This window comes from Pyrgilauda ruficollis, unplaced genomic scaffold, assembly GCF_017590135.1.
Source record: "Pyrgilauda ruficollis isolate IOZ18807 unplaced genomic scaffold, ASM1759013v1 scaffold6, whole genome shotgun sequence".
Taxonomy (NCBI): Eukaryota; Metazoa; Chordata; class Aves; order Passeriformes; family Passeridae; genus Pyrgilauda; species Pyrgilauda ruficollis.
In genome coordinates this window covers 682,963-706,435 of record NW_024527710.1, presented here as the reverse complement: position 1 = coordinate 706,435, position 23,473 = coordinate 682,963, and the positions used below count along the sequence as shown (strand labels likewise).

At 37.0% G+C, this 23,473-nt stretch overlaps 2 protein-coding genes across 4 annotated transcripts in view; both read right to left on the bottom strand.

Annotated features, from left to right (window-relative positions):
- The window catches only part of GPR88 (G protein-coupled receptor 88), a 30,132-nt gene extending 28,656 nt beyond the window's left edge, over positions 1–1,476 (bottom strand). The window contains exon 1 of the mRNA XM_041483145.1: positions 7–1,476. Within this exon, the coding sequence (XP_041339079.1) occupies positions 7–991 (985 nt within the window). The 5' untranslated portion in view covers positions 992–1,476. The remainder of the gene's footprint in view (positions 1–6) is intronic.
- A 2,590-nt stretch (positions 1,477–4,066) lies between these two features.
- Positions 4,067–23,473, bottom strand: part of CDC14A (cell division cycle 14A) — a 52,504-nt gene continuing 33,097 nt past the window's right edge. The window contains exons 9-16 of one of the 3 annotated variants that reach the window (XM_041483044.1): positions 22,486–22,716; positions 20,219–20,357; positions 17,866–18,022; positions 17,177–17,289; positions 16,550–16,597; positions 15,415–15,543; positions 14,164–14,482; positions 4,067–5,823 (exon numbers count right to left, since the gene is read on the bottom strand). In XM_041483044.1, coding sequence (XP_041338978.1) covers positions 5,794–5,823; positions 14,164–14,482; positions 15,415–15,543; positions 16,550–16,597; positions 17,177–17,289; positions 17,866–18,022; positions 20,219–20,357; positions 22,486–22,716 — 1,166 coding nt within the window. In that variant the 3' untranslated portion in view covers positions 4,067–5,793. The remainder of the gene's footprint in view (positions 5,824–14,163; positions 14,483–15,414; positions 15,544–16,549; positions 16,598–17,176; positions 17,290–17,865; positions 18,023–20,218; positions 20,358–22,485; positions 22,717–23,473) is intronic. The other 2 variants (XM_041483045.1, XM_041483046.1) reach the window with 2 other exon arrangements.

Here is a 23,473-nt window from a genome sequence, read left to right as displayed (position 1 = left end):
CGGGGCCCGCGGCGGCGGCTGCGGGGCGTGGGGCGGCGGCTTGGCCCTCGCCGCGGGGCAGGACAGAGCGGGCCGCCCGGCGGAACTCCTCGCTGCGCCACGTGTAGAGCAGCGGGTTGAGGGCCGAGAGCGAGCAGAGCAGCAGCCAGCTGGCGGCCTGCAGCGCCGGCGGCGCCGGGCGCAGGAAGAAGCCCAGGAGGCTCACCCAGACCAGGGGCTGGGTGCCCAGCAGGAACACGCAGCAGAGCAGCAGGACGGAGACGCTGCTGAGGCGGCGCTGGGCGCGGCGAGGCGGCGGCGGCGCGGCGGGGAAGGGCAGCTGGTGCAGCAGGTGGAAGTTGAGGACGCTGACCCGCTTGGCGCTGCCCCGCACCCGCCGCACGATGCCGAGATAGCAGTGGAGCAGCAGCGCGGTCTGGCCCAGCACGGCCAGGGCGAGGAGCAGGGCGGTGTAGCGAGAGCTGCCCTCCGACTGGGCTGAGCCCAGGGTCCAGAGCCCGGGCAGCAGCGGGACCGGGAGCAGGGCGAGGGCCCAGGAGAGCCCGATCATGCAGCCCGTGTGTCTCCGCTGGTAGAGGGCCTGGTACACACTGGGCAGCTTGGTGATGAGCACGTACCTGTTGAAAGCCACCAGCAGGTGCGAGGCCAGGGAGACGGTGAGGCCGAGGCCCAGGAGCCCCCCCCGGAGCAGCCGGTACTCCGCCGAGCGAAGGGAGGAGGAATTGGGGGGCAGCAGCCCCAGCACAGCCTCCTGGGGCATCCACAGGGCACACACGCTCAGGTCAGCCGCACAGCCGTTCACGATGAAGGCATTGCTGGTTGTCTGCAGCTTCTTGAAGGAGAAGACTAAATAGATGACCATCACATTGGATAAAGTTCCTGAGATAGCCAAGACTGCGTAGAGCAGCGACAGAAAGATGCGGGTCCCAGAGGAGTCCTCCCAGAGCAGCAGCAGAGGCGAGCTAGCACTCCAGGAAGAGGCGTTGGGCATCTCGCTGAATGCAGCTCAGTTTTGACTTTGCCCTGTAAATCCCATCCTTATCTGGGTCAGAAGTTCTGCTGCAGGAGTCCTCACCAAGCACATGGGAGGCTGTGCAGCTGAAGGACTCTAAGGCAGGTTTCAGTCATACAAGCTGTAAGGTCCAGAAAATGCTGTTTGCAGTAAGGATCCAAAAACCAGCAGTGTCCAAGGCAGGTAGGCAGCAAGAGAGTCCACAGATTGTAGCTGGTGAAGGTGGGTCCATAGGGAGGCAGATGGCTGTTGGCAGACCAGAGCACGACTGAGGTTTCTGTAGCTGTGAAAACAGCAAAAGCAGCAGCACCTTGCAATCGGCAGCAGAAACGGCAGCAACTGATACAAAGCTTTGCAGTTTCTCCTGTGCCACAGTACGTACAGTGTATATCATTCCAGGAAGATTCAGCCCTTCCACTCTTCATGAATTATTCAGCAGATTTTCAACTTGTTAAATCAAGAAGGAAAAAAAAAAAAAAAGCCAAACCCTATCATGCTCCAGAAATACTCCAACTACACAGTCTGACTCTTTTCTCCCTGCCTTACCAGTCTTCTGGGTCTAACCCATTTACACAACTTTCATGTGAAGCAAGGTTTTAAACCAGTCACTTCTGTGTGAAATACCATCCATAAACTGTAGAAATTCTTCTGCTCGATACTCACTTTTTAACAGATTTTTTTCTGATCTTTTTTTTTGTTAAGAGTAAGCTCAGTATGCTTCTGCAATTTTAGTTAATTTTAGAACTGGTCTATAATAACAATATACTTTCCAAATGAAATCTTTCAAACTAAATAAATAGACCAATCCTTGTTAGACAGTACTTATTTGAGGAAGCTGGTTCTCAATCTGAACATTTAACATCTCTTCATAAACCTCAGCCTGTTTCAACCCACAGGAAATCCTACATTGCCACCCTGCCAGAGGTGAACACTGGTGTTGGTGAGCACACAGGTAACACAGGATCTGTGTAGTATTTGAAATGGTCTCGCTCCAAAATGAGTTCCTGGAGAGGTGAATAACAGCTCCCGAGGTGGACTAAAAACAGATTGAAGAGTAGGCATTAACAGTCCATAGATGGAGAGTAATTAGTCATGGGATTATCCCAAGAACTCCACCCTGCTGTACTCAAACAGGGACAAAATGGTAACTGTCCTTAACCTGGACAAGTCTTAATAAGAAACTCAGTAAGAGGACTTACATTTACTTTGAAAAGCTTTTCAGATACACAATGCTGGTTGACTTTGTGATGAGAAAAAAACTGCTTTTGCAGGTAGATTAGGTATAGGCTACAAAAGAAAGCAATCACAGCTTGTAAGGTATTATCTGTACTAGAGACCTTCATAAGGCGTTTTTAGATATTAACTCCTGATGCTAACAAATAGCAACATCAAAAGAATGTATTAGGACGTAGTTATAGTTGCAATATACATTTTTCAAGTTAAAAAAGTTAAATTGTGTGGGTTAATGGATGTTGCAATACAGCATATCTTTTATTTGATAAAAAAGGCTCATGTTAACAATTGGCAAAAATATTGATCCAAAGGTGGATTTGTTACAAACATAAATATCTATGTTCACTTTTAATTAATTAGATGGCTCATGTGATTAAGGTTAAAGACATACCTCAGTGATTTACTTGATCAGGCCCTTAATTACCATATTTTTTGCCTGCTGCACTTTACAGCGTAGATCTAATCAAGTGTCAAACCTTTTGAGGCCTTTCATTGTTTAGTTGTCAGTAAAGAACGGTTATTATAGAAACTAAAATCCTCCTCTTTCTGCAGTACTGTAATTGAAAAATAGTCTCTGAATTTGTAACAAGAAAACCTCCCTAACTGAAAAGCTTTATAAAGCATACTTTGAAAAGAGATTATGATGATTAACTGTTTCGTAAGATGTTAGCCACAGAATATTATGCCCAGTAGAGACCTGTAGATTTATTTGATCTATCCATTCATGTTTTTAGAGATCTTGTGCACAACAGCTTGTTCTCCCAGAACCAGATATATTCATATTGGAAGGAACAGAAATGGTAAAGTTCAAGGACAAGTGATCACAGGATACAAAATAAATTTCAGGCTATTTCTTAAAAGCTACAAGGTTCTGAAAGACCTTCCTGACCTTTTTCTGTTCCAAATTTTTTTGTTGTTGTTAAGAAGTTGATTGTTGCAGAATACTGACTTATTTATGAATAAAAAAAAAAGTTGTACATAAGCTGGTATTTATGTATTTCATCTAATAAATCAATTAAAGTCTAGAAAAAGGCCAAGGGAGAGGTTGATTCCTATGCACTAGAAACCTTTTAATTAGCTATTTTAAATGTATATTATTTACTCTGCACATCCATCACCACCCATTATTCATCCAAATGCAGTGGCAGAAGCCTTTTGTTTTTTTAGATCAGACTGTCACCAGAATTTGGGCAACTTGGAAAGCATCCACTCTATTCCCAGCTTTCGCATTCCTTTAGAGTGGGTGTGTAACAGTTACACACAATCTACATCTATTGCAAGAGAAGCTGCCAGGCTAATAAATATTAGATAAATAATCATGTAATGCAACGAATTTGCTGAAAATCAGCAATAGGGTTAAACAAATGTTAGAACCATTTGTGATTAGTTTTAAATTGAAGGAAGGAAAAAAAGCTAAATTGTTTAGACTCTTATACACAATGAACCTTCTGTTGGTAGGACTAACCAACCTGTTGCATATGCAAAAAAGTCAAGGTATATTACACCTGTAACAAGGGGCCTCACCCAGGAAGGATTCCTCAGTTCAGACACAGCTTTGAAATCACTGTATTTTGAAATATAATGCCATCATCATAATATCAACATGTTGATTAAATACCTGGCATTGCACAAAGCATAAGCAAGAACCTTTAGAGAGATTGTTAAAAGAGATACCTATCTTGCTAATGGTCTTTTGCAATGTTATCCTACTTTTAAGTACATTACATGGTTTACAGGAAAGAAGGTGACTTTAAAAAGTTATCTTCAATTAGAGATCAAATAACCAAAAGATCTAGGAAAAAAACCAAGAAACAAGGAAGCTTGTTTATACAGGCATTTTATTATCAATTAGCTGCATATATATATATCTACATTTCAAAATTAATCAGTATTTTATTAAGGAAAACTATTTATAACAAAGTAAATGAAAAAATTCTTTATGAGAGGTAGAATTACCTTATTAATCTATAATTCATATACAGTATATTGTATATATATACACACATGCTACTTTGTGTGTATATTTTACATATACACAGTTGCAAAAATGTACAGTATTGCATGTAAATTTTAGTCAGTGATTTTCATTTTTATAGCTGCTCTGAGTATTGCTTTTGAACACTTTCAGTACAACTTTCCATAGCAATTTGTGTAAAGCAAATGCAGGGTATTCACAGGTCTTCAGGAACAAAGACTGACAACTGAACTAAGTTTTATTTTCAAGTTTCTGCAGATAGTGGAAAAACAAACAGGTAACAAATCTGTCTTGTTTTTGTCTTGCACATGAGGGGCAAATAAAACCCTCACAGTTGCTTATATTCTTTTCCTTACCATGCACTTGTGAGTTCTGAAAGTTTTACACATGATCTTTAGTACCTCCCTGTAACACCATTTCACCCTAAGCTTCGTTCCTAACCACATCTGACTGACCTGTACATTCCACAGAGTAAAGAGAATCTTTACTATGACAAAAACCTTCCATGATACAGGAGGCTACCTCGGCCATATGCTTAACAACAAATGTACAGGTTTATGAAGCATCCAATTGATAGATAAAAATTTAATGTATGTCCAACATATACTGTGTGTTGCTAAGGAAACTGTACACATACTGCCAAATGTAGGTTAAAAGCATGCAAGTATGCAGTGCTACCTAATTCATTGTACATTTTTACCAACTTCAGTTTGGTCTGCCTTCATTTTTGCAGCATATATTGCATAGCAGAAGTTAACGCTCTACATTGAAAACAAAACATAAATCCTTTAAGAAATTGAAAGAGCGTTAATTGTACAATTGAGTCATCACATAAATTACTTCTTTGTTGCAGCAGAAGATGTAATTACATCACATCTCAACAAATATTTTCCCTTTATTTTTCTTTCATTGTGTTTCCTTAAGAAATGTTAGCAGCCAGAAATGGAAAGCAGACTATGTATCAAGTGCTTTTTGTTGATATTGTAATAACAAATCTCTCACTAGTTAGACTTCCATCAAATTACCAGAAGACTAATTAGTAAAAAATTATATTACATTAGGCTCTAAGCAATAATGATGGACCCATAAAACAAGAAAAATCTCTTGGTCATAAAAAAATTGTATCTTTGATAAACATGTACAAATTCTTTAAAATACACATTTTTGTAGCAAAGTAGACCCTAAATTAAAATATATTCTAGTTTTTACATAATTTTTATATATAGTTTACCAAAATATTCTCTTAATACATATTTTAACACTGTACACATGTTAATAAATGTCTTAATGAAACTCATTAGAAATATATTCAAGCTGTCTCAACATAAAAAATTTAAATCTGTATATAACATGGGGTAGTAATTTCCATAAATTCAACTTCAGTGCATCTGCAGTAGTCATTAACAATAAATTTCTGCCTGTTAAGAAGTCTCCTCTTGGTGTTAAGAAATTAATACATCCTTGTATTGAAGGTTCCTCCTTTTAATGAGCAGCTTCTTTTCTTCAGTTCTTCTCCATCATGAAGGGCATTGATTTTGAAGAGCTCAGCAGATTTCACCAAAGCAGCAAGGCTTTAGTACTGAACATACCCAGACTGAAGGGACTGTGCAGAGAAGAAAAACTGGTTAAAACTCACTGGAGAGGTTTTATTTATATATATAACATATATTCTTCATTTAAAGAGTAGAGGAAGGACAGAAATGAGGAAAATAAACAGAGTTGGGAGGGACCTGAATCTCTACATAGGTAAAGATGAATAAAATAAAAGAAATTAAAGTCTGAGCAAAGTCCATCAGCTTTGCCGTATCTACACTTCTCCAAACCAGTTTCTTGAGAATTTTAATAAAAGTGTTACAAATCTTTTAAAATACCACTGTTACTGTAATTGAATTGTTTCCATTTATCCTGAATGAGAATCCAACTGCTACTGTGAAAGTCAGCTTACTTTAGATGTTGATTCAGATGTTGATATAGGAAACACACGATGTAGTTCATTATGGAGGAAAAAGCTACATCAGTAATTACACAGATGCATACGTTTATGTATGACTACCAAAACCAGATGAAAATAAAGCACTGCAAATGGTTCATCTGGATTAGTAAGAAGTCAGTATAATTAAGAGAAAATCACAACCTGTTCTATTGTATTTATTTACATTTCTGTTTCTACTGAAGTCTGAAGTTTTATTAAAAACTGAATAATCAGCTTAGACAGTATCCAGTCATTTTAGTAGCTCCTATACAGATGTGTTTAAGAAGTCATTCTGATGAATATGTCTTGTTCAGTGATGAGCTGTCCCAAATTAGTATTAGTTTATAAATAAAGAGCAAGTAAAACTCCCAAACGTATTTTAAAACTGCATCAATTCTTCAGAATTAGAGAGAACTACTGGAGACCAACATGACTCCTAAGACAGACTAGACCCTCACAGTTTTCCCTTCCATTTTCCTCCTATTCTTAACTAGTCATTACAGAAAATGCACTTTGGCACCCATAATGAAACCCATTAGTACAAGTGCATAATACATTTATATATACCTTTATAGCTCTAACTAATATCCCACAACTACTTCCCCCCTATATTTTAAGTCTCAGTATATATTTTCAAAGTTGTCTTTTAAATGGATTTTCGCATCTTGAAGATTTGAGACCATCTAGATATTTTTTACAGGTAGAAAAATGCTGTCAGCATATAGATTTGAATACCACTGACTTAAAAAGGTCTGGTTTTAGTAAGAGCAAGGCAGAAGGAATAGCCCTTCATTAATGAGCACTTGAAACTTCTCCTGTCTTAATGATCCTCAAAGGCTTCTCATTTTCAGAAGTGCATTTTAACAACTGGAAAGACTGTTACACTTAATTAGTGCAGTATTCAAAATGGATCCATCAAAATAGAATCCCAAGTAAAGCTGATTAACAAACATTTCAAAAAGGCAAGAAGTGTGCTTATATACTCTCATATGTTGCACAGTAATAGGTTACTTTATGCTTGGACAGATGAAAGATAACCAGAAAGCACTTTACACTCTCAAAACCAGCAAGTGTTAGTTACAAAGTACTGAGAACACCAGCCCTTCACTCAGCAGACAGCAGTAACCAGAAATTCTACATCATTATTTCAATAAAAGCAGCAAACCATAAATTAAAGATTCTGAAGTTTAAACTGCAATTCTTAAAATTGTTAGCCATCCAGGTTACAAAAAAGATGGGAGAAAAAAAAACATCAAGAAAACACAAAAAAATCCCCCCCAATAACCAGCAGCATATACTGTTTGGAAACAGGAGAGCATGGTTTTGGTAATTTTCATTACAGATGGGTAGGCACAGTTTATTTACTTTCAAATGGAGCAATATATTTTTCAGTGTGTTCCCACCCTCATCATAACTCTACTTCATATCCCTATGACTTCTTCCTAAAGTCTCAAAATCTTTTCTGAACACAGGGAAATAATGAAATCTAAACAGATTTTCTTCAGATTAATCTATGTGACTTCACATAAATTTCTATCACTAAAAACATGGTGATACCTGTAACAACTGAGCTATTGCAAAGTATACAGATTCACATTTGAGTTTCAAACATTTAAATATAGCAGGAGAGGCTTGTTGTTTTGATTTTTTTTTGCATTTTCACAAAAGTCATTTGTGCTCAAATCTCTTCACATGTCTAAGGAGATTGACTGTAAAATTTCAAAGCCTGTAATTGTGGGGTTTTTTTCTATTTTTCTTTTAAATCTTTTGAGGAGTTTTCTATTTTAAAATTTACATTTGCCATGACTCAAAGTATGGCCTGTGCTTCTGAAAGCTTCATTAGAAACAAAAAAACGCAATCCATTTTTACAAGTAATTTGCTGGATTTAACAAAATCTTATTTAAAATCGAGCTAAAAATAGAAGAAAAAAAACCCCAAAGAAAATTGACTGCTGAATTGCCAAGATGAAAGTAGAAAATCAGTTAATGCAGAAGAAATCTCAATGAGTATTCCTACAGTGATCCCATGCCATGTCAAGCTTGCCATTTTATACCCAAGTACCAGACATTTAAACAATGAACTAAAAATTAGATGGTTTCACGACAGTTAAGGATATCTAATGAAGTTTATGCTGAAACAACTGCTTAGATTACTTTCATTTTTCTTCAAGACGAGGCACAGAAAACCTCCTGGGAGAGAAAATCAGCACCAAATCCACTGAGGCACTAGAACTGTATTTCCAACATGCGACTGCAGGACCAAGCCAGCCTGAATCTGAACTCTGTTTCAGGACAGAATAACCCCACAGCATTTAGACCTATTTGGCAGGATTGGAACAAGCCCTTTCCCCAGATAACTGCAAAAATGTACCTTAAGTTTTTGGAATTGTGCATCAACTCTGCCAAAACACTGCTGCAATAGGAGTGTTGCTGCAGGCAAGAACCACTGGGAATACACAAGAGCCACTAAACTAACCCAGGATGCATTAGAGAAAATGTACATGCATGTGAAGTCTGTGGGTCTGCCCAATTTACACATCAGCAAGATGCACTAGTGCTTGGTTTTTGCAAAGCCTGTCCTGTCTTCATTAATGGTAAGTTCTTATTAAGAAAAACCATGTTACAGGTAAAGATGATGTATATGAATTTTAAAACACTGCCAACATGTCTCAATTTTTTGGCAACGTTTCCGTCTTGCCAGTTTCCATGACAGCTATAGAAGCAAAAGGTGACTCATTTTAAGACTACCCAGTTACATATTCTCCAATAAAAATACATTTTAAAGAGCGATATTTGGATTTAGAATTATTGTAAGAACAAAGCAAAAATCTTATAGCAGTACCTTAAGTGTGATTATAGTTGAAGAGAGTAATTCTGCAAACGTTATTGTGAGACATTCTGTTTAATCAAAACACACACTTTGTAAAATACAATATTTGTTCTATTTGACTGGAACAGCAAGTTTTCTTTTTTTTTCTTTGAAAAATCAAGCTTTTCTTCTAGTTCATCAGCATAAACACAAAGCGGATTATAAGCTTGCACTGATGAAGGACAAATACCATTAGAGAAAAATACATGTCACACAACAATAGTTACAGTCATGGTTGTTTTTTATTCTTTCTTTTTGTTAAGTGGAATGTGGAACAGCAGTATTTATGCTGTTTCATTGATAAACATTGGAAAAAAAGGATCAGTGAATAACCTTCTCTTCCATACTGCAGGAAAAACTCACAAATTAGTTTAGTGAACATAAACCAGAACTGAAAAATTGCTGTGCTAGCCATCTCAAAATGCTCCTGAACCAGAAAGAGTGATAAGGTGATTTTCTAAAATAAAAGTACTGCATGATTACAGCTGGTTAGCCTGATATCTAACTCAGGGAAGGCAGATTTTGGCAATTAAGAGGAAGGGAATTAATCAGTATCATTCAAGAGTCCTTTGATGAGCTAAATGAATAAACAGAGCACCAGGACATGTAATGGACTTCTGTCAGGTACATCACCTGATGTGCCCCAATTAGAAAGAACACAAACACTGCAACAAGCCTAGGCTGGGCTGTCACGACTTCAAGTAATTTCAGCATCTAAAGCAGTGAAGTGGAAATGATTAAACAGAATTGTTTTTAAAAGAATTCTGCCAGAACTGGCAGTTTGATACTATTCTGTATTTCGCTGATGAGCTTCAGACCACTGGTAAATGCCACCAAAAGCAAAACAGCTACATGTCAGGGGCTGAAGTGATAAGGAAAAACCAATCTTCCTTGATGGGTTAATTGGTCCCAGAAGAAGAGGGGAGGGGAAGGAGAAAAAAAACCCCAATCAACCAACTAAAAAGAAAAAAGAGAATGCTTTTCTACAGAGTTCCACATGAAAAAAAAAAATCCCAAATGAAACTAAAAATCCCTCCAGGAATGCAGGACATGGGACTCAAATGAAATAAACAGAAGTCACTATCATCAATGGCAGCAACTCTTTTTTTCCCGCCGTCCCCTTCAGCTCCCAGTGCATTACAGTCAAAGAAAAAAAAAGAAGCTATGTATTTATAAGCAGGATAGCACTGTGTAGCAGCTTTCTGGACCAGAATGATTTTAAAAAACTGAAGAATTTGAACTCTTTCCAGAAGGATTTTTGAGCTAACTTAGCTTATCAAAAGAAAATCAAGTTGAGATGAGTAGCATGAGATAACTCCACAACAAGAAAATAAGACAAAGGGCTATAACACTGACATAAAGAGATACAGAAAGTTTCAGGTTAAAAGTGAAACAGTTTGAAGCATGACTCTGTTCAATCAGTGGGACTAATCTTTCAGAGAAATTGTGCTGCCCTCAAAATGAACCATCACTGTGTTTGCCAGTGAGCTGCTCACTACCAGACAAAGAGCATTCAGAGATTAAATGATTGAAAAACCTACTCTTGTCTTAAGCCTCAGGACATCATAGTGACTGTACTCAGTCAATTGTGCATAAAATGGGTAACAATTCAGTGCACTCCTCTGAGACAGAGAGATGCACAGGGATACAGGGTACATTTAGAAGCAAATACATTTATCAGAAAATATATGTTTTCATATCTGAAAAGCATTCCAAACACCAACACTTTTTAGCCATTATTATATTGAAAGAGTATGACTTCACAGGTAAATCAGAAATTTCTACTTTGCTATGTAGACTCTGCATGGCATGACTCTTTCTAAGAAATGCTGCTTCTCACATCACAGCACATAATATATAAAATAGAGTATTTTTAGATCACCTCATTCTTCAGAGAAGACTGAAGATAGAATCTTGTTCAAAGATCTTGCTGCATTTGACTGTGTATAACCTTTACTCCTCAAGAGCAAGCAATATCAAGCCAAGAATTATTCACATGTTATATCCTTTATATCCCTTATAGCCTTCCATGCATTATTAAGTCATTAGATAGGCAGGAAGAAAATGAAAGATGTTCCTGTAACTGGAGAATAGTGCATTTTAGAGAGTTTTTATTTTTTCTTTAAAAAGGCTTTCCATTCAACGTAAAACTTAACATTATGCTTAAGATATTTCATTAAATTAATGGTTTGAGTCACTTAACAGTTCTACTGCAGAGAGACAACAATTAATTTTCTTCTTCACTGCAATGCACAGAGCTGTAAGCACCTCTCAGCTGCCAACATGGCTATTTCACCTGTTCATGAATTGCTCCTTTCTTCTTCCTTAAATGACACAGTAACGAACATTCCTTGTTTTTCTCCCTTTTCCTAAGTCACCCGAATTTAATAAAGAAAGCCATGTTACAATTCTGGAAATTACATTGTAAACCACCCCATCTCCCCACACAGATTTGGGGAATTTTTGTGTCAATGCCAACTATGTTGCACCTTGAGGGTTTATGAGATGGAGAAGCACAGCACTATCCTACAATTTTGTAACTATCTAGATCCAAAAGAAATCTGAAGTGACACCAAGACTTAATTTCCTGTCCTATGCTTATGGAACAAACCCACTAACTTGGCTTTCACTGTAAAAAATCATTTGTAGCATTAAGTTACAACAATTACCTCTTAAGATGTTATATTTCAACCTTTAAATTGCTTGAGGAAAACAGGCTTACTGTTTCTGTAATGCTTTACGTTATCATTTGGTACCCTTGTAAATTCTGGCCTATTGTGAATGATGTCAGCTTATTTTCATGACTAAGCCATATTACAGTTACAAGGAGTTTCTTCCCATTAGGATGCTGCACGTAAGTTTACATGCATATGTTTTATGCATAATGTAAGTAAAATATGGAAAAAATCTCTCTAAAAATGCTGCTGGCAGCATATAATTTACAAAAGAAACAACTGAAAAGAATGGGAATGGGCTGACTCTCCAAACAATTATTGTTCAATACATTAAATATGAGACAGTACTGAAGGTGAGACATTAAAAAAATAAAATCAGCCAATTTACCATTTATTATTCAGATGAGTGATTGCTCTCACCCACTGGTGGTATACTGACTTTTAGTTCCAAGTACACTCAACAGGAGCAGAGGACTGAACTCCTGAGGACTGAATTTTTGTAAGCATATTGGATTGAAGACTGGGAACACCTAAAAAGGATGACTTTCCAGAGCAAACAATGCATGAACAAATGAAAGACTCATCAATGTATCTCAAACAAACATTCCTTCCTAGCTTGATATACAGCTTTTCACCACTTTCTTCATCTCTATGCCTGAAGAAATTAAACTGAATTAGTTAAAACAAGAACAGTCCTCTTGTTCTAGAACTTGTTTCATCATAGAAAAACTGTTATGGTTTCTATATCTCACTTGAAAAATCTCAGTTATATATAGTTTATTACTATCCCGTGTAGCAGAGAAAAACAGTGAAATTAAAGAGGTGAACATGTGACAACATTCAAGAACTCCCTTGCAAACAAGTTACCGCTGCTGTTTAAAGTAAAGTTTAAACTCAATTTTAAACTCAGGGCAGAACAGTGATTCTAAGATCATGGAATATCAGCATTTATTTCCAGATAAACTGTAGTGAATAAGAAGCTAAAATTCTTTTTCTAAACAAGGAGTCTGAAAGCATCAAGTATTCTGAAGGGCTGCTTTAGTCAAGCAGAATCTACCACAGTAGGAAGAACCCACTGAGTTAGAGAATACAGAATCACGTTCCCTCAACTAACTTCAATGTTCTGTTTATACAGATTACATTTCAGTCACACATGCAATTTAATTCCACAATGGAACAATGAGATTTTATTTCCTACTGTCATCTATCCTCAGAAATAGCAATTCATACTCCCAAGCTACAGAGATGTGGCTTCTGAACTGTGAGTGGTGCCACAACCGAGCTGCTAACAAGAGGGTAGGTCCTCCACTTCTGCAGGAAGAAAAGAACACAGCCCATGAATGACCTTTGGCAGGACATCCTCGTTACTTGCAATGTATGTTATTAGCTGTTTCAAGAAAGACTCACCACACCCAAAACCACTAGCAGGTATAACACCAGAACTTTCTTTATATGAAACAATTTATCAGTGCTAAGGAAACATAAGAGTGATGTGCAATACTCTGGAGTTAATTTTACACAAAGACAATTTTATTTCCACTCAGTAAAAAAAATAAAAATCATAAGTGTCAGAGCTAGTTGGGAGAGGCTGACAGGCTCCCTTAATCATAGGCAAAATCTATTAAAAACAGTGTACTATTTTTTATAATTAGTAGGCTATCAAATCCTTGGAAATCGGGTATTTTAAATTGGTTTTAGATTTATAGTAGTAGATATGATTATTTTTTCCCTAGAATAGATGAAGCTGTTTCTGATTTCAGAACTCAAGCTTCTCTAGTCTCTCTTCTCTACATTTTGTATAGAAACACTTTCAAGTTGTATTAGTTTATCTGTGCATCCTCTTTACACAGACCCTTTCACAAAGAAAAAGAGCACAAAATAAACCCAAGGCAGCAAAGTTGTTAAGGAATGAAAGCTGCAATGTGAGACCATCAGAAATATCTTGCTTATAATACTTTCCGCATTTGGTGTTCGAAAAGAAGTAGGTTTCAAGTCAAGAGCACTAATTGTTCAAATAAGCCCTATCTTTAAGGATGTTCTACCTTCTGTTTACTAAGATACACACAAAGGCTTCTTAAAATCTGTTACTGCACAAAAATGAAGACATAATTAACTTACAGACTGTGTTATGGATAATTTGAAATAAAATCTAAAGGGTAAGAAGGTCCATAAAAAAAGTTATCAGAAAAGATGTAAAGTTCAGGCACAATTTATGTTCCTGAAGCTTCCATTAACAGATGCTTAGAAGAGATGGGAAAAAAAGCAGCTGAAATGATAGGTAACAGACAAAAGTGCTGTTCAGAAACATTAGAGGAAGCTGGAGAATTATGCTGAGTTAAGGGTTTTTTTGCAACAGTTTTGCTCACAGAAGCAAGGAAGAAAAGCATCAGTGAGCTGCCTGAAAGTGCTGTTGTGACTATGACTTACAGGAATGGCCTCTGGTATCGTGCTGGAGGAGCTGTAAGGCCCATAAAGGAAGGCTGGTGCATACTCATCTGTCACGGCGCTGGGAAAACTGCTTGGGCTGCTCAGGCTGTTGCCACTACTGCTGTTTCTGTTGTACAAGTTGTTGTTCAGTTCATGGTTTATTCTGTGTGGCAGCTGCAAGCTGCCATTCAGGTGACTGGAGATATGGCTTACAGAAAAACCTGTCCTAGAGGACGATGATGTCATTTTGCTCTCATCACCATCTGAAGCAGCATACAGGTTCCCTAGAGAACTGGCTAGTCTGGAGTTTATGGAAACGCTGAATGGAAAACACATGCAGGGAAAAAAATATTCACAAGGTATGTAGAGATAAATACAAAAATGTAACAGACAATTCAGAAGACATTAGGTGAATAACACAGACCATTCTGAAATAATGTGTTTGCACACGGGCTCATTTCTAGCTCCTAAGTAACAAAAAGCAGAATTCTTTGTAAGGACTTTCCAAGTTTTGCTTATTCAAGCACCATGACCAGCTTTCACCTCTGTCAAACCATACATGCATGCAGGAGATGGTATTAAAAGGTTTAGGCAGTATCTGATTTACACTGAAGTAGTTTGTGTACATGGAACAGTTTAAGAACTCCTCCTCTGTTTCTTGCTATCAGTTTTGTCATACAAGCCTTCAAGTAACCAAGGAGTAATATGACAAAATTTGAGACTAGAAATAGGATGTCCTGAAATACTCCAAGCTGGTTATTCTGTTCACTTATTTATTTGTGCACTTATTTATTAAAAATGCATCAATCATTCTGAGTGTCATTTAATGTATATAATTACTTAGGACAATAGTTATAATGGAGCTAAATAGCAATAAATCAAGGGTTCACGAAAAAATTAATTACCACTCCATATTCTGAGAGTAATTGTATACATACTGGGAATATCTACAAAACATCTAAAAACCGAGATAAGTGACAGAAACCTTGACAACCCACTTGAACAAGACAGTAGTTTTTCTGATGACACAATCTGTATAAAACTCTCAGACCAGAAGGACAGATTTTGGTTTTGCTTGTTTTTTAAATCTGTAGGCAACTAAAGTTTGGCTAGTGGAACAGCAAATCACTGCAAATAAATTTAAGTCTTCTTATAGCCAAGAAGAGCAAGCACTTCATAGGCTGCAGATGTGCTGACAACCACTGCAGGATACTGCAAGCATTTGTACCAAAATAAGAAAAAGAAAAAAACCTTTTAAGGTTAGAGCCTGGGGACGTGGAAATTCTGCTTATTCTTTCTGCAGATGGTGAAGTGACTGCCATCACTCTGGAGGCCTTCAGAGGAGATATGGATCCTTCTGAGCTACCTGAAGTATTCAGTCTAAAAAGAGTGCAGAGTTCCAGTGAGAAGCAAGATTTTATAAATAAAATGTACATCTCCAACATCAGTACACAGATTGGTATTTTAAAAAGTGTGAATTCTCAAGTCTCAGAAGGCAACAGCAAAAGCTCAAGTTTGCCTGCTTAAACTTTTTTAAAAAAAACTTTCCAGTTATCCACTCCAAGTATTTGCCCTGTTGCACCTTATTAAAAAGTTACAAACTACTTTTCAACTTGATAGTTTATGAAGGCCAAGTGTCCACTTTTTATAGATTTAAGTTTTATCATAAATTTTAGAACTCTAAATGTAAACTTCATTAAGAGTACTTTTTGAGCTTATAGAGCAAGTATGAGTACAAAAACCCAAAACTGTAGCTTTCATGAGGTGAGCATAATTTCCAAATGAAAATTTTCAAAGTTGCACAGAACATGCAGCTCTTTCCAGAGTGGGATTCTTAATGACAAAATCCTTTATGTGTTGATAATGAGCTGTATGCATGTTACACTGGACTACTCAAATTGTTACTATTACAGCTACCCACATTAAATAATAAAAAAAATTCATTGTCTCTAGCCCTAGATCAGGGGATACAGCAATCAGACCTTAAAGGATGAAAAAACTTGGGTACAGATCTCCAACTACAAGCACAAAAGGAAAATGACATTGAGCAGCTTTAATTACACACCAAGAAAGGGTAAAACGTTCATTTCCAATGCTAGCCATCTGGAGAAATCCAACTGAAAAATTCAGGTCACAATACTGAAAAAAATGTGCTCTTTTCACATTAATGCTTGATAATGATAGAAATTTTGTCTTACATACTGTATTTTAGATTCAATGGGGTAAGGCATGCAATTTGCAGGTGTTTAAAAAGGTTTGTTACCTGCCTATGCTCAGAAGTCTGAAATAGTGATCATATCAATTGATTAGCAATGATCCAAACCACTGGAAATTAAGACCCTAGTCAAGTGATATACATTTAGAACTAGAATTTTAAAGTTAATACCTGAAGTGTTGTGATATTGACCTGGTGTTCAGTTTCATGTCTTGCAGCCTAAAGAAACAAAAGCAGCAGTCTTTATCCAAGCATCAAAAACCTTTCCCCTTTGCCAAATCATATCTGTGTGTCTCAGGTTGGCTTAAAATATAAAAATAAGGGTTAGAATTATTGACAATCAGTCTTTTAATTTACAGTAAAAGAACAGAGAGTTACTTCAGGTTTCATTTCCAAGTTCACATTTTTATTGGTTCTAAAAAATTCTAAATTTCTGTAAGGAGTACAGAAGAGTAATCATAGAAAGAGAACTAAGTTTGATTAAGAATATTTTGTTCAAGTTGTAAGTTCTAAAATACTAGATATAAATTTGAAAATGTTGAAGTATTTTTTACATTATCTTTTACTGCTACACAGTAAGAAGGCATCCCTAAACAGGGAGGCAGAGGGCAAAAAAGGAGAGAAGAAAAAGATTAACAAACCAAATCTGCAACTAATAGATACATATCTGGAGAAGCTTCCACCACAGAAGGTGGTACAGGTAGTAGCACTGCCTTAAACATGGTCATGTACTTGACGTGGATCTGATAGCATGGACAGAATTTAAAACTGTAAATTACCTCAGACTGGTATAATTACCTCAGAGCTCCAGCTGCAGCAGAACAAGGCTGTCTACGACTTTTTAAGGCATTCAGCTTATCTCCCTGTGTTATCCCATTCTGAGCTTCCACATCTTTGTCTTCAGAATCATTCTGGGAAACAAAAGTATGCAAGCAAGGGTATCTATCAAATCCTAGGAGCAGTGTAGTTGGAAAGCACTGAGTGTCTCCCTTCCCAAAGATCAGAACCCAGAAGGCTGCTCTAGTGTAGTCTGCAGACGTGGCACTACTCTTTGCATAGTTCAGGCACATCAAATGGGTCTCTGTACAAACACGCTCACACAGGGCTTTTGCAGAACCTGACCTCAAAATTCACAATGCTCAAGCCTAATGGCAGCATTTATTTACCTCTAGAAGTCTGTTGGACATCTATACACACCTGCATTCTTATTAGTTAAAAACTTGGAATAAGCAGATTCTTGGTTTCCAGGAGGAAAGCTGACTTTTTGTTCCCCTTTATTCTCAAGAAAACAACTGAAAATCCTGAGAGAATGATTTGAAATAATGCAAACCTTTGGAAGCTTGAAAAATTACCCATAACAATTTTAAATATTACTTGATCTTTCTTATTAAGTGGAGATTTGTTCTAAAAATATTTGGAAGTTACCTATAGCTACTTATTAAAAGCTCAGCTTCAGTCTGTTTGAAATTTTTCCTTAGAACACTTACCTCCTTGAACTGATCCAAGTCTTGTGCTTTATTCAGACTGTCACTGATGGAAATGTCATTTAAGCCACAAAGGACTCTGTTAATGTTTCCATCAACTCCTCTCTGTATCTGCTTCGATCGGATGAGATCTCCCTCCCGCCATAACATTGCTTGCTTCCTTCAGGATACAAAACCAAAGCCACTCAGATCAACAAATTTGCACACATATAAAAAAAACATGAAAACATGCCACGCTCACAGACTGCTACCATTTGAATCTTCTGCACATCATCATCTGGAAAAAAATGTACATGTCTATCACAAAAAGATTTTAAAACCTCAAAACTTAAAAACAACAAAAACTCCTTCAGAATCACCATATTAGTCTGTAGTCATAACAGTACTAAAACTTCATTTTCTCAAATCCTTCTGGGGAAAGAGGTTAACTAAACAGGAACTTGCAACCATATTTTAAAGGCTCTTAAAAGTTCAACTTAAAAATAATATAAAACAGTGTTTTTATATGCATCATGTGCAGCATAACTGATGATACAGAACTTTGCAACTTACTAGTGTGAGGTTTCTGGATACAGATGTTGTGCAGTGAACTACAGCTGACCTGTGCAGTGCAAGTGGATGTAGTCATGTAAAGTTCACCAGGACTCAAATATTGACTTTTAGAAACTGAAAGAATACATCTTTCACACAGGTGATAAAAATAATAACAATTTCTTTGCTACAATGTGCATGGGAAGAGCAGACTTTTTGGATGAGTCTGCATTATTCCTTGATAAGGAAGTTTGCTGGGTAGGTACCAGTCATACTAGTTCCATGCAAGAACTGAGACCCTATCACATACTATCCAAACAACACTGAATTCCTACACTGAACAGAGAAGAAAATAGTGAGGAACTACATCAGAATACACTTTCACTGGAAACTTTTGTTTGGAGACAAAATATTATGGCAAACCTTAAGAGCTAATGGTTCTGAGCCAACTGCCTAAGCTTGCTCAATGATAAATGCAAAAGGTAAGCACTTCAGAGAGATTTCACTACATCCCTAGTAAGCATCACAAGAAGGCAGAACAAAGGGGTGGGGGGGAGAGGGAGTGCCACTTAGTCCACCTAACAGAAGTAGCCTAGAAAACATACTTGATTTTAAATACCATTGAAATCTTTCAAGATTATTGCATATGAAGTAACAAATTGATCTGAGGCACATTTAAGTGGAAGAGTTTCTATTTAAAAAAGCCTTGAATTAGCCAAACCTCCCTTATCAAACCTCAAAGAACCTAGGAGATTGGGCTTTGACACCTTTGAAGCTGTGCAAGTCATATTCAAGTATATCATCCAATCAACACTGGCTGAAGAAGAGTAATTTGGCTCCAGTGAACACCTGTAGTTGTGATCTGCAGTATTTTGAATAATACAAGCTACCTTTCAAATAGAGGCAAGTCCATTTAGTTGCACTGGAAAATAAATAAAACCCCTCATTCATGCTCTACTTCTCTTGAATTACAGTAATACCTCTTCCTCTCCAATATCCTATGGATTTTAGGATGCAAGGCTGGTGCATCTTTTACAGTATTTACACACTATCTAGTAGAGGTGATGAATCCTCTTTTCCCTATTTGTAGTGGAATTTCTTAAAATGTTTTGTCCCATAGAAGTGAAAATGCCTCCAAGGAAATATCACCATGCCATCAACTCAAATATATCAGCATAACCACAACAACTGTAAATGCACAACACAGAAATCACTATGACATTAAACTACTGTCTGCATCACTGTCATTCCTTTCCAGTCAGGATCAAATCAGAAGCTGTATTAAAACCATACATTTGTTTGCCAACAACTACTAGCTCCAAATGAGAAATGTTTCATACACCATGCTGAGGAATCTGATGGAGATCATAAGCTTCCTACCAAGTACTTATTTAATCGTTAGCTACAATAAAGTAAAACCATACAAATTATACCATTTTAAGATTGATTTTAAGTGCCACAGGTGGTATATAAAGTATTTAAAGACTATTCTTTTGATGCTAATATTTAATAAATCCTATTTGCTGATTTCATCTTTTGTCCACATCTGTCTACTTCCAACACATTTGTCTAACTCCTAAATTCCCCAGAACAGAAACATTCAGTCTTGAGGCGCTGTGCCCCTCTAAGGGGACAAAATACACAGAACTCCAGAGAAGCTGACTGCTTCTGAACAACTCAGATCTCAATCCCCTATTAACTAACCTTAAATCTACTGAACAGACAATAACTTACAAGTGTCAGTACACAAATTAGATCCTATACACAGTGCAAGATGGACATGGATGGAGAGGAGCAAAGAAGGTACATATATATGTATACATACTCTTCCAAGAAGTGTTGCTGGGGTCCTATAATAGAGCCTGGGCGACATATTCTTATCCAAGCAATGGCTTCAGCATGTGTGAACTTGTAGTGCTTCATGATGTAACAGGCAATCAGAGTTCCTGTTCTCCCCAGGCCAGCTACAGAAACACAAGTATCAATAGCCACATGTGAAGGGATGAGCATTCCAGAATTACCAAATAGAAGTATGGGATGTAAGAAAACTTCCATGCAATGTTATTCACCGTATTAGTATTTGACGATGTAATTTCTGTTTCAGTGTCCTATTTATCACATAATTCAATTTCAATGCTAGATAGAGATATAGGGACAAATCTTTCATACTTCAGAAAAGTTAATGTTTAAAAGAACACTTGCAACAGTGATCACTCGTGGCACTTGAAAAATTCTACTCCAAACTTCGTTTAAAAAAAGGTCAATATTTTTTAAAAAGCTGTGATCAAGCTGGATACCAACTTCATATTTATGATACCAGTAAAAAACCACAATCAAAGTACCTTTGAGAGGCCAGCACAAGTACCTAAAACCCATGGTGCAAATATGTCACATCTCAACAGAGAGCAACTCAGTGGGTGGTTCTTTTTGAATCAGTTTTATTGTGAAACCAGCACACAAAACTATTCACTGCTATCTGTATGAACAGAAATGACTGTTGACCAGTGTATAATTTTAGATATCAACAGCTTAAAAAAATTTAACCCATTGCCCAACAAATCCCAAACTAATCCTGTTTTTAATGGGACAACAGAGACACAGAGAAATTAGCTTTTACTATCAGTACAATCTCAAACTACAGAGTGAGAATTAATCTCTTCCTAGCTCTGTCTCATGTACTAGTAAAGTGTTTTCCCATTTAAACCTTATTTCCCACAAATACAGTATTTGTGATTTACAGTCTCACAGTAGCCTGCTGTTGTTTATGCACCAACAACTATCCAAATGGAGACTCCCAAGCAGCCAGACATCTCTGCTGACAATTCTATACACAACTACAAGCTCTTTACATTTAACCACTAACTCTGACTTTTTTGGAAGTGAGCATGATTTAGGCAGGATGAAGGTAGAAGTTCACACATAGTGAGGGTCCATAATTGCACCTTGGAAGACAAGCTCTGAAAACTCATTTAAAAGGCGAATTATTGATTTCATTTCTTTCCTCCAACATTCTGCTAATATACAAACTTCCCATTACAATCTTTTGCAATTAGCTGCTCTCTCTCATCTGAGACAAGCAGTTTCTAGAGTAATAGCTGTGCTCAGAACATCTCTGCAATATAACTCGGCCTGAGTTAACTATGGATTTAACACTGTAGTAGATTATTTAGAGTGGTATAAAAACTATAAAGAACATGATTGTTGGTTTGCTTACTAAATGGTCAGACCAAAGGCCCAAAAATACTTCAGTGTAGAAAGTACATCTCTAACTCACTACCAAGTATGTTATATTCCTTTAGCGGCTAAGCCTGGAGAATAACTTACTAACAATTTCCTGCTAATCAATGGTTTATACTCTTATTTAGCCAATTAGAGGATGCCCAGCTTATCAATGCCAAAACTTCTGGGTTCTAGCAACAATAACAACTTGTTGGAAAATAAACCTGTTTATCTTTGATATGCATATTTATTGTTCATGGGAAAATTATGAATAGTATTACTCTTGCCTCTGATCAGACAAGACATTTGTCTCCACAATGTCCTTACACAACTCTAAACATAAATCAAGCTGAACCCTTAAAAGCCTTTGTTAATCTCTCTTGACTAAGCATGTTTTGTGCATTTTCTGGCTGGTTTGCTGAATTAGGCTGGTTTGAAATGCTGGCATCACAATAACTCACATCAACTTGAAATGTGGAATTCATACTCCACAGAAAAATGTAGAACAGTCAAAAAGCACAAAGAAAACCTTTTAGTGTTTTCCATTTCCTAGCCAATTATCATAATGCTGTGAAAGCATAATGCAAAAAAGAAACCTGCATCAACTAAATCTCAAGTTTTCAAGTCATATTAAAAATAAACCACAGAACAATGAACAACAGATTGTCAGTTCCTGCAAATAACAGTGTGGGATGTAAGGACTACATATACACAGGAAAATAACAAATATTTGGCATATATTTAGTCAAGCACCATAAAGCATTATTACTCTCATATAATCCTGGAGTGTTTTTAAATGCTGTATTTCTGGGATACACTCTATGGATTTATACTTATTTTGAAGTTAAGTCAGAAATGAATAGGTGCACATACCTTTACAATGTACAGCAATGGCACCATCAGCATTCTCACAGATGTTCAGGAACCTCTGGACTATACTGTCACTTGGTGTGCTGCCATCGATGAAGAACAGATCATAATGCTCAAAACCAGCATCAGTAAAGCGTTTTGCTTCATAAATCTTTTTGTTTAGTCTTATGATTGATGTGACATTATGCTTCTTGAAATAAGGAAAGTAGGCTTCAGGTGCATGAAGAGGATAACCTATTAAAAAAAATATAAAGCCACAATCATTTAATGTCCCAGGTTCATGAAGTTCAAAATCCCACTGAACAAAATAGCCCCTGAAAACTTTTTGAATAATAAACACACTAATACTAAAAATGCTTTAATACTTTATTCAGAGTAGACATGTTAAGTGATATGAAAAAATTGTCAAAAAATGCTCATTAAGACCACTTTTATTACAAAAAGTATGAGGAGGTAAAAAGTTAAAACACAATCTATGTGAAACTGTACTGTCTCAGATTAAGTCTCCATTCTTCTCTGCAAGGGGATTTATATATAAAGCTGGGGACATATATGAATTCAGCATTTCACAACAGCTGTTTATCTAGAGTCAAGCTGCAGATCAAAGAATAAAAGCATGCTTGAAGAGGAAACACTGTTTTTATAGAAAATAGATTGCTCAAGAGAAACAGTCAAAGGATAAACTGCAGTACCAAAAATATTCCTGTCCTACTGGGAAGTAAGAGAGATTTATTGCCTTGATTCTCAGTTGAGAGACAAAAGGATCCTCTAGATGAAGATGGGGGGACAGGGAGGGAGGTCAATGACCAACCACAAGACAGCTGCTCAGGACAAGTCACATGCACATTAGTAAATGCAATTCAAGACACAAGATAATGAGAAAAAAGTAGCTTTGTGAACTTGCAATCACCTGGGGGAGGATTATTTATATTTTCATAACTGGATTTTAAGTGGGTTAATTTAATAATTTTCAGTTATACATGTTATAAAT